The sequence below is a fragment of the Nilaparvata lugens genome, chromosome 7 (genome assembly GCF_014356525.2).
Source record: "Nilaparvata lugens isolate BPH chromosome 7, ASM1435652v1, whole genome shotgun sequence".
Lineage (NCBI taxonomy): Eukaryota > Metazoa > Arthropoda > Insecta > Hemiptera > Delphacidae > Nilaparvata > Nilaparvata lugens.
Window position 1 is genome coordinate 18,844,554 of NC_052510.1, and position 12,050 is coordinate 18,856,603.

General features: G+C 36.5%; 1 protein-coding gene across 1 annotated transcript; it reads right to left on the minus strand.

Moving 5' to 3' along the window:
- Positions 1-1,410: 1,410 nt before the first annotated feature.
- On the minus strand, positions 1,411-3,315 carry LOC120352169. The gene has a single exon (XM_039431866.1). The coding sequence runs from the start codon at positions 3,313-3,315 to the stop codon at positions 1,411-1,413; it is 1,905 nt and encodes a 634-aa protein (XP_039287800.1).
- Positions 3,316-12,050: the final 8,735 nt, after the last annotated feature.

The following is a 12,050-nucleotide window of genomic DNA, read 5'->3' on the forward strand; positions in this document are numbered from 1 at the left end:
AATTGATAATGAGTATAACGACGAATGGGCACTTCACAAATTGAATGAGTTTCACTGGTTGAATGTTAATTGGAAAAAGTTCCACCATGAGTTAAGTAGAATAAATGTTTGAGGTTATGTCCTAACGTTGATGTAATTGCAGTGAATAAATATTTGAAAAAAGAGATAAAATGTTCTTGACGACTGAAATCACTGGCATCAGTAAGAATTGAGATTGACAAAGTTCGACTAAATAACTGATGAGTAGCTAAGACTGAGTAGCTAAAAATGAGTAGCGGTTGACAATGAAAGGCAAACTGCACTTGCGCAAATTTCCTGAGTTGAAATGTTGAATAAGGTAAGCTGCACTTGCACAAGACTTCCCAAGTTGAAAAATGTATCTCCTATGAGCATACATGAAGAATGAATGTGACCGCTAAAAAATGTGTACTGATGCTCAGTAAAATTGAAGTGATAAATAATAAATCAAAAGTTCATATTGAGGATTGTTGAAAGCTCATGTGGAATTCATGTTGAAATTACTTACAGTTCATAATAATAATATGATGAATAATTGAAAAACGTTGTACGCAGAAAGCATGGCGTGATTTGCAAAAAGGACGCTTAGTAGAAAAGTCCCGAAAGGTAAGTTAAATTCATAGAAAATATGGTTGAAAAACGTTCACTGATGAAAAATGCGTTGAATGGTTCTTGAATAAGCACACAAACTAGGACATAATGAATGATGAAAATGGATAAAGTTTTCCAAAGATGGACGCGTTAAAAACTGAGATGTTACATCGTATGACTGTACAAAGAGAGTGAGTCTTCTTGCCAAAAACTGGTTGAAGAGACAGGAACTGCCCAATAGCGGAAACATGACGTCCACGGCAGTCATGAGCACAAACTCAACGAATGAAGTGAAAATATAAAATCGATATTAAGCGAACTGAAGGTGTTGAGGTTGAAGTGACTGTTGAAGTATACCAAAGGAGGTTCAAAAACAATGAAAATACAATTCAAAATACTTATAGACGAATATTAAACTAGAAAACATTGAAAGAAGCAGACGACAACTAGCGCTACTATCGATCAAGCGATCAATGAAACCGTGACGTCAGAGATCGCATGACACGTGAGAAAAATGTCTGCGGACTGTAGCAGCGGTAGATTCAAATGCTACAAAAACAAGATGGACGACCATAAGACTGGCTAAAGTATGAGACGAAATCTAACATAAAGCTCCCCCCTCGATGCAGGAACAAGTCTTGTCAACCAAGACGTAGCGAGTGCAAAAAAAATGATGAGTACGAAAAAATACATATATGTTAGATGAGTCGAATAGAAATATACGAGCAATACGAATAATAGGTGGATAACATGATGAATAAATGCTAATACAAAAAGGACAAGTAGTGAAAGACTACCAAATTAATCATCTTCAAATGCTGGAAGCGGAGCGAGACTAGAGATGGCTCTCTTGAATCTACCATGTGCAGTCTGCACTGTAACAACACGAACTTTTCCATCAGCACCTGGATGGGTTTCAATGATGCGAGCTAACTTCCATGTGGAAGGAGCAGAATTGAGATCTTTCAGAAGAACCATGGTGTCAACTGTGAGATTGTCCGATTCAGTAAGCCATTTGTGCTTGCGTTGAAGTGTGACTAAGTACTCCTTAGACCATCTGTCCCAAAGTTCTTGAGTGATTTTTTGAAGAAGTTTCCAACGACACCTGTTATCGACATGGGTGGTGGGTGGGCAATGGAAAGGCAACGCAGTCAATGGGCGACCAACCAAGAAGTGACCTGGCGAGAGATACTGAAGATCTTGAGGGTCCTCTGTAAGAGGTACGAGTGGACGAGAGTTAAGGATAGCTTCAATTTGAGCTGCGAATGTAGTCATATCTTCAAAATTAAGAATATGATTGAATGTGACGACTTTGAAAATTTTCTTGAAATTCTTGACAGCATTCTCCCATAGACCTCCAAAAGATGGGGCGCGAGGTGGAATGAAGTGCCACTTGATATTGAGAACCGACGTGTAGTTATGAATATCTTGTTGAGTTTTAGATGACTCAAAAAACTGATGTAGATCTTGTAGTTCATTGTTTGCACCTACAAACGTGGTTGCATTGTCCGAAAATATGGAGTGTGGAATACCACGACGTGATGAGAAGCGAATGAGTGCCGCAATAAAGGCTTTCGTTGTCAACTCTGAGACGACTTCTACGTGTACTGCTTTCGTGACCATGCAGACGAAGATAGCTAAATAAGCTTTCGAATATGTGCGTGATTTCTTGGAACCAACAAGTAATGAAAACGGTCCAGCATAATCTATGCCAGAGTTATAGAATGGAAAATCAGACTGTATTCTGACAGGAGGAAGTTGTCCCATGATTTGTTCCGAACGAAATTTGGCGAAGCGAAAACATAAATGGCAGGATTTCAAAACTGATTTGACTGTACGACGAGTAGATAGTATCCAATAACGCTGACGTAATGAAGTCATGGTGCTCTGAACTCCATCATGAGAAAGACGTCGATGATATGACATGATGAGCGCACGAGTGAAACGATGTTTAGAAGGCAAGATGATTTGATGTTTGTAGTCGTACGGCAAGTCCGATTGACTCAATCTGCCGCCAACTCTCAATAATGAGTCATTGTCAATGAATGGCGATAGCGCTTTCAAGGAACTAGACGGAAGCAATTCTCTGCCTTGATGGAGAAGACGAATCTCTTCTGTGAATGCTTCTGCTTGAACCGTGCGGATGATCGCAATTTCTGCCTCTTGAATTTCTTCTACTGTGAGTAGACCACATCTGCGCTGATCAGGATGATGACGTCGAGTGATGTTATGGATGAAACGACGAACGTATGCTGTTGAACGGGTGATGCGATGATAATCAGACAATTTATGAATGATATTGTTCAACACTGAAGTTGTGACTCTAGTGGCATGTGATGAGATAGGACGGATGATTGCAACATTACAGGAGATGTCATTCCATGTAGCTTCTTTTTCCGGCAAGGCTGCAGAAAATCTGCCATCATCTTGACGTTGAACATTCTCAATGTAGTGCTGCTCAATTTGTGCATGTTCTGCTGGCGTGCTGGATTCAGTATCAATTTCTTCAATTCGCCAAAATTTTTCCAATTGCTTAGAGATGTCTGCGTTGGACACATGTTCAATGCTAGAAACGAAATTGGAAATGTGTTGATGGGTGACAGATGGTTTATAAGCAGGAATGGAGCCCCAGACTATCCAACCTAGCTTGGTATTCTGAAGAATACAGCTTTCGGACAGGCGAATTTGACCAGGTAAATGAAGCATGGCGTAGACATCAACGTTTAAGAGTATATCCACTCCTGAAATTTTGAAGAAGGTAGGATCGGCTAAAACAACATTGGGGGGAATATTGAAATCTGAAAAATTGAGTCCAGATGGTGGAACACTAGGAACAATTTTCTCTGTGACAATGCAATCAATGTGAGTTGACCAAGTTCGGTCAGGTGAGTGAATACTCAAAGATGACAAATTCAATAAGGTAGCATTACTGCCAGACACAGTATGAACTGTGCTGCCAGTACAAATAGTGGGTAATTGAAGTTGAGTAGCTAATTGACGTGAAATAAAACAGCTATCAGAGCCACTGTCGAGGAGTGCGCGGCAAATAACAGCTTGACCACTCTTGTCAAAGACAATCAACTGGGCTGTAGGCATGATGCAAGTGCGTCTGCTATCAATGGATTTGATTTGTGGTGCGCTGTGGGCATAGCTGACTGTCTGATTGTGAGATTCAACAACATTTGTGGCAGGCTGCAAACTGGATTGAGATGAATCAAATTGACGACTTCCCTCAGAATTTGATGACTGAGGTCTAGAGGGAATTGAATTGACAACAACACTAGAAGTCGGCAACTGCTGGACAAGGCTAGTTGATATTTGCGGCGCAGGTGAAACCATGTGTGTCATTGGCACTGCTGAATTGGAGTTCATTGATGCTGGATGCACTGATGACATTTGCGATGGCTGGTTGTATTGATTATCATACCTTAATTGTTGTTGTGACTGATGAGGTATGTTATACTCACAGTACGGCATGCTCTGCGACAGATTTTTCACTGGATTGCGCGCATGGTTCGATGTTGTGACATAGTTGGACCTCTTAGGGACAGGACTTGACCCATGAAGTAGCGTGTGATGTCGTAAATTGCACGTCTTGCAGGAACCTTGACATTGGTGAGCTCGATCCCATGGCCGAATACAGTTGACACACAAGGATTTTTTCAATACAGCAGAGGTTCGTTCTGAAGTTGGAATTTTGAGAAGTTGACTACAATTGAAAATGTTGTGAGAGCCATTGCGACAAAAATAACACTCAGAAGTTGATGCTCTGTTGAAAACATTTGGTGAATTTGAAGTGTTGAAATTCATGATATTGGCTTTGGGCTGTGATGGTTGTCGACTGGTGCTAGGCTGGTTATTAGCCGGCGTATTGCGTTGCACTGATGTGTTGTTGAATGAGCTCGACATTGCTTGTGCGATTTTATGTTGCGACTCTAAAAAGTCCCAAAGGCAATCAATGGTAAGTTGAGATTTGGTAGAACAAAATCTCTCCCAATCTCTAATAGTAGCATTGTCAAATCGTGACACAGTGAGAAAAATAAAAATGAGATCTTTCACACTGATATTGAGCGCAAGGGCTTCAAGAGCAGAGATATTTGTCTTTTGATTGTCAATAAATAATCTCCACGATTGGGATGATCTACAGTCAAGTTTAGGAGGGTTGAGTATGGCTGAAATATGAGTTTCGGCAATCAATAATGAATTATCGTAACGTTGAGTCAAGAGTTCCCAAGCTAACTCAAAATCTCCAGAAGGAGAATTAGAAATTCTATTAAGTGCTTCTCCAGAAAGGACTTGACGCAGGTAATGAAATTTCAATGTATTATCAAGGTTACGGTTATTGATAACAAGACTTGTAAAGGTCGATTTGAAATTGAGCCAAGCGCTGAGACTACCGTCAAATTTTGGCAATGGAATGTCCGGTAGACGAGCGCTCACCATGTGAGGAGAATCAACGTGACTTGAGTGAGATGGGGAGCTGACTTCACTTACTCTTTTAGTTTTCAATTCATATTCATATATGGCATTGGAGAGTACAGAATTAACAGTACCAAAATTCTGGCGAATTTGGTGACACAATTCAATGTCAACAGGCAAACCTTTGTTGGAAAAATTTTCAGTAGTACTATGAAAATTTTTCTTAAGCATTAACATCTCTTGTTTGAGATCTTCAGCAAAAAAATAGTCATTACGATTTTGAATTTCTTTGATAACACCATCTTGAATTAATCGAATCAATTGCTGATTGATAGTGTCAAGGTTGTTAGGAATGGTGGGAGACGGACATTGTCTGACCTCACCTTGAGAAACTTCACCTTCAAGGGTGACGAGCGAGTCGTTTGGATTCTCCATACTGAATTGTACAAAATATATAGACTTGAAAAAAAATTAATTAATATTTGAGTAATATAAGAATAGATATATGAATATAATGTTGAATGGACGTAATAAAACAATGTAACACAATAATGAGCGCAATAAGTACACAATGGTTGATTATAGAAATTGTCAATGAACTAATCGGTTGATTGTTTGACATATATGAATGTCGTCAATGGTTTGTTGACTAATTGCGTAAAAATTAATGATAATTGCACAATGTCAAGATAGCACCAAATGCGTGGTAAGTATTAATATTTGCATGAATTCAATGCATTTAAAAATATTAAGTAAATTGATGAATAGATAAGTCTCTTGAAATAGCAAGAATTGATTAGTAATCCTAAAAAATTTATGACGCTCACAGAGAAAAGATATTACAAAAGGTATGTCGGTAAAATGAATTTACAGAATTGATAAATGGTTCGGTCTTACAAATTGAATAGCCAGCGACTGATTCGGTCCCCAGATGAGTTGCCTTTAGACTTGGCAAGATGCGAGGTGCAGCAGTGTTCTGAATGCTTCTGTGCTTGGAATCGGCTCTCGCTCAGGTCTGGGTCCACGAACAGTTTACAGGTTGGCTGGTTCACTGCGCCGATACAACGTAGTGTACCTTTCTGGCCACAGTGCTGGTTCACCCTTCGATAACTGAAATATATACGAGTAATATTAGAATGATGTAAGACTAATGTATGCTAGAATGCAGTTGATAAACATGGACGCTGACTGCTCTACCTGTATTGGGTATATTCAACTAACTACAGAGGACTTGAAAAAAAATTAAGGTACCCAAAGAGAAACTTGAAAATAGCAATCCAATAAATAGTTACGAATCACCACAGGATGCCAGACGATCCGTGCCCGTACGAGGACCAAGAAATAATTCGGCCCGGAGTTACCAAGAAATAATGTTGACTGTCAGTAGATCGGGTTGTAAGGCCGATCTGCAAAGTAGTGGACTGTGTGGAAGTGTGTAGATGAGATCTATATCTGATCTAGGCACTGACAGCTTTTCATTATTTGCTATGAGCGGATTTACAAACCTTGAATGTGTAGATCCGAAAAAATACCTCTGGTTTACTGTGCGTCTGAGCACAAGTAGAATGCACAAAGGTAGTGCAATAATGATGACTAATAATTGAAGAATGATAGATAATAAGTTTCTTATTATCCGAATGTAAGGCTGATATTTGAATGTAACTATTGGAATGCTTAAAATTAATGTAGTTGTAATTAAAATAAAAAGAATTAGGAATGCACTCAAGTTGTTTATTGTACCTAGACTTTTGCTAGTACGTTTAAGAATACTGATACAATGTTTCAAAATGATGTTACCTCTGTGAGCGCAAAAGATTGAGTAATACAAAGATAAAGTTGGGATAACAATGTTAATGTTGAAATACACAAAGAGTATATTGATGCTGAAACTAATAATAGAATAATAATGACAATGAGTAAAGATTGAATTGAACGTACAAAATTTAGCAATGTTTAAAATGAATAAAAATTTAGAATACTTGAAAAATGATAGTAAATATGAGAATCTTAACCTGAATAATAAAATCAATCGAGAGACAAAAATCCTAGATAAAAGTCCTGCAAAATTCTTAGTAATCTTAAAGGTATGAAAATACAGAAATTATATGAATATGAACAATACCTAATTTCACAAAAAATGAAAACTAGGAATTCAGTTTAGGTAGAATCCAATCGTTTCCCAAGTTGAAAAATGTATCTCCTATGAGCATACATGAAGAATGAATGTGACCGCTAAAAAATGTGTACTGATGCTCAGTAAAATTGAAGTGATAAATAATAAATCAAAAGTTCATATTGAGGATTGTTGAAAGCTCATGTGGAATTCATGTTGAAATTACTTACAGTTCATAATAATAGTATGATGAATAATTGAAAAACGTTGTACGCAGAAAGCATGGCGTGATTTGCAAAAAGGACGCTTAGTAGAAAAGTCCCGAAAGGTAAGTTAAATTCATAGAAAATATGGTTGAAAAACGTTCACTGATGAAAAATGCGTTGAATGGTTCTTGAATAAGCACACAAACTAGGACATAATGAATGATGAAAATGGATAAAGTTTTCCAAAGATGGACGCGTTAAAAACTGAGATGTTACATCGTATGACTGTACAAAGAGAGTGAGTCTTCTTGCCAAAAACTGGTTGAAGAGACAGGAACTGCCCAATAGCGGAAACATGACGTCCACGGCAGTCATGAGCACAAACTCAACGAATGAAGTGAAAATATAAAATCGATATTAAGCGAACTGAAGGTGTTGAGGTTGAAGTGACTGTTGAAGTATACCAAAGGAGGTTCAAAAACAATGAAAATACAATTCAAAATACTTATAGACGAATATTAAACTAGAAAACATTGAAAGAAGCAGACGACAACTAGCGCTACTATCGATCAAGCGATCAATGAAACCGTGACGTCAGAGATCGCATGACACGTGAGAAAAATGTCTGCGGACTGTAGCAGCGGTAGATTCAAATGCTACAAAAACAAGATGGACGACCATAAGACTGGCTAAAGTATGAGACGAAATCTAACATATATACTTGGAATGAAACTGAAAGTGGTCGAGGGCCTGATGAGATTTGTTCAGCTCTGCAAGACTTTCTTAGTATTCTTGTGGAAAAATATTCAAAACATGAAGAACCGCCACACACGTTAAGACTGTTTTCAGACTCATGTGCTGCTCAGAATAAAAACAAATTTATTATTGGAGTACTACTGAACTTTGCCAAGACGAATAGCATTTTCAAAACTGTGAAGCATATCTACCCTATCAGAGGACACAGCTATATGCCTTCGGATCGTACATTTGGTAGGATTGAAATCGATTTGAGAAAGAAAAGAGAAATATTGTCACCACAAAAATATCATTTCCTAATGAGTAAACACGCCACTGTTAAAGTGTATGGAGAAAATTTTAAATTTTTCGACTACAAGTCTGCATTGACACCTCTTCTGCGAACACCTCTGCCATTCAAGACAACAGAACAGAAAGTAATGACATACAGCAGTACATCAAGAAACTCTGTTGGGGTCTCATCTTCCTACTCAGGTACTCCTGTTTTGGTCTCTGTTTTGAAAAAAAAAACAAACATATCGGACAGATTTCTGAAAAACTCAAAGAATTGAAGAAGAAAAATCATGTAAAACAAGCAAAACAAGAAGATGTTAGAAAACTAATGAAATTTTTCACCGTTCCTGACGTTGCAAAAACTTTCTACGATGATGTGTTGAAAACAAGTGATTTAGATGATGGAGCTGATGATCCCGTAAATTACTCTGAAGATTCTGACAATGAAGTTATGATGTGAAGTTGCAATGAAATACAATAAAATGTGAAGTTCCTATTACAATACTTGTTGTTTTTTATGTGTTGCTAAACCAATCCATTTCGAAACAAGTGACTAAGAACCAAAATATTATTGATACCAGTATTTTTTCATATAACTTTTTCCATAATATAAAATATTATTTTGACTATATAGCAGTCAATTTTCTCAATTAATTAATTTACTCACTCACTATGACAAACTCATTTGTAACTAGTCATGATATTTTAAATTATAAAAAGTGACAATGCAGTTCGTGATGGAAACCAACATTGAGGAATTTTTTAAATTCAAGCAAATAAATATCCAGGTCAACCATACAACTTAGACATGATTATAGAGACTGTATAATAATTATATATGATTATACAGTCTCTATAGTAATGATGAATACTTTTATTTATATATAAAATTAATGCAGTATGTAGCTTCCAGCTTATAAGCTTCAGAATATTGGAAATATTTCAATTTAGTATCCAGTTTAAGTTCTTGAAGATTTTTTAATAAAACAAACTATTGTTTGTTTTCCTTTTCTTGATTGAATCAGTTCTGCGCAAGTCAGGCTACAGAGCAAGCAGAAGTTGAAATAGAATAATATTCTCAAAGAATAACAGGCATGAGAAATAATAGATGTTATAAAAAATCTTCAAAGTACCTTCATAAAACAGTGTAATATTTATAGTACCTAGCTAATATTATTTGTCATCAACTATTAAAATATTTATAAAATGAAAGACAGTTGAAGTAATATTTTATTGAACATTATATTATTGAAGAAAAATACGTTATAGGCTACATCATAATGAATCTTATTTTCAACCAGAAAGATACCATGAGCACCGCATGACATATGGTAGGAAGCTGATGAAAGCTTCAAGTTATACATTAGAGTTTTAGGATAAGATAACTTGAGCTATTTTTCACTCATTATTTTGTTTGATCAGTTTTTTGTTTTGTGCAGGCAAGCGCATATAGAGTAGAAAGTAATGATTGTGAAAAATAGCTGATTCTATGCTGAAATTCTAATACGAAGTTGATATAGTAATGGTACGTATCAGAATTTTACAAAACGAACTTATTCCAGGAAATAGTCAGTTTTGTCAAAAATTAAATTTTCAAATGCCAGGAAAAGCATTATATTTTTATTTTTATCTCACTGATTCTTTCTAAAATTCAATGAAATATGTTATATTTTAAAGCTACCAACTTTCATCAGACTATTTTACTTCTGAAGTGTTATAATCGTTTTTTGCTTCTCCTGAAAAAATTACGTTTTTGGAGATAGTCACTTTTGTAAAGAAACTCTTGAATTAATAAACATTACTACCGTCCAGCTGATTTTGGATTGAGTTCACTCCTTTCCCTTTAAAAAATGTTTGTCGAAAATGCTTAATAAAATGGGGGCCCAGTTCTACAGCGAAAAATATTATGAAGCAAGAGAACACCTAGAAGTGCTCCGAGCTCCAAAATCTTTCCTCAAAATCATGCCTCATTCATCATACTAGATAAAAAGCTATGGATGACCAGTGTAATAACATCTTGAGCAGTGAAACCGGCATAGGACGTCTAATGAATTGTGCAAATCTAGCATAAAGGCAACAATTGACTTCAGTGTTGAATGAATTCTTCTTTTTTCAAAGATTTCATAAATTGAACAAATTCTCAAGATAGTAACATAAGCATTGGAAATTTGGAATTAAAGATTTGAGGAAATAAAACAACAGTGAACAGAATATATTGGGAGAGGAAGAAGAAGATTAATTATTTTTTCATGAATATAAGACATGTTACATTTATTATTATCATTATTTTTTATGTCGTCTCTCAAGCTGTGATGTACAGTGGCTTCATTTATGAAATCGTTAAGCACAAAATAAACTTGTATTGAAAAGAGTGAACTGGACACCATTTAAACAGTCAATAGATTGACTATTTACAAAGCCATAGCTTGTTGATCGACCAGAAGCATTTCCATAAAAATGCTTCACAGAACAGCAACACTCACACAAATACTTTCTCACCTACATCAACCGACTACATAGACTACATCGCAACCTGTTGATCCATCATCGCCTGTTGATCGACTACATAGCAACCGTCAAGGATAAGAATACAGTTCTACTATTATCATTGCTAGCAACTAAACAGGCGTGAACTCTAATAAGGACTCTAATCAGGAGAGCCTCATATATCCCCCATCGTATTGCAATCATTGACCTTGTTCATTCAAAATTTCAGAATTGAACTGCAGTTACTGTGCCTTGTAATAGACCTATTAATTTGGATTTGAACGAGAATATTCACGAAACCTATTTTTAGATGGTGCTCATGGAAGGAGAAAAAAAGGAAATCAAGGATGAGGAGTAGGGGAGAAAGATGAGGTAGAGCAGTGGGAGGAAGAAGAGAAGGATAAAAAGGTGGTGGAGAAGAAGGGGGTGGAGGAGGAGGAGGAGGAATAGGGTGAGGAGGTTGAAGGAGAAGAAGAAGAGGAAGATGAGCAAGTGCCCGATTTGCGGATCAATCAGGTTATACAGTTTCCTGTACTATTGGGTTCCCACAGGACTCATAAGTACCGGATGTTATTCCCCTCTTCATGAATCTGTTTACATCCTTATTCGTTGTTACTTTTATCCATATTCGGCTTTTTGCTTTCGTTCGTGGTTCGTGCATTACATCTCTGGACAAATTCTCACTCCTTGACCATCATTGATGCAGGTGGATTCATTTCTTGCAACCGGAGTTGCAGTGTGCCAGGAAAATTGCATATTGCATGTCATATATACAATGTTAGCTTCAAAAACTGAGCATCTGCTTTCATCGAGTGAATATTATTTATTATCATCATACATGTTGATTTTTTTACTTCAAAATGTAGGTATAAAAGTTAATAAGTATGATTTAGTATGAAAAGTATAATAAACCAACATTGGTTGAAAATGATATGCAATTTTCCTGGTAGATTGCAATGCTGGCTGGTAGTATCTGGATATAGCTCCTTCTTGATAGATCAAGATTCATGTGTGAAATGGGATGGAAGCAAGAGACAAAGTTGCCCAGTAAACGTTGATGGAATAACGTATAAGGAAGTTCCAATGATAAGAGATGATCTACTTTTGCTATAATATGGTCTCATGTGAAATATTTTTCCATACTTCAACTCGGTCAAAATTTTTTCTAAATAAATCAACAATTTTCT

Bases quoted from the DNA above. Each gene is read 5' to 3' on its own strand.
- LOC120352169 (XM_039431866.1), bottom strand. From the start codon at position 3,315: ATGCTTCATTTACCTGGTCAAATTCGCCTGTCCGAAAGCTGTATTCTT.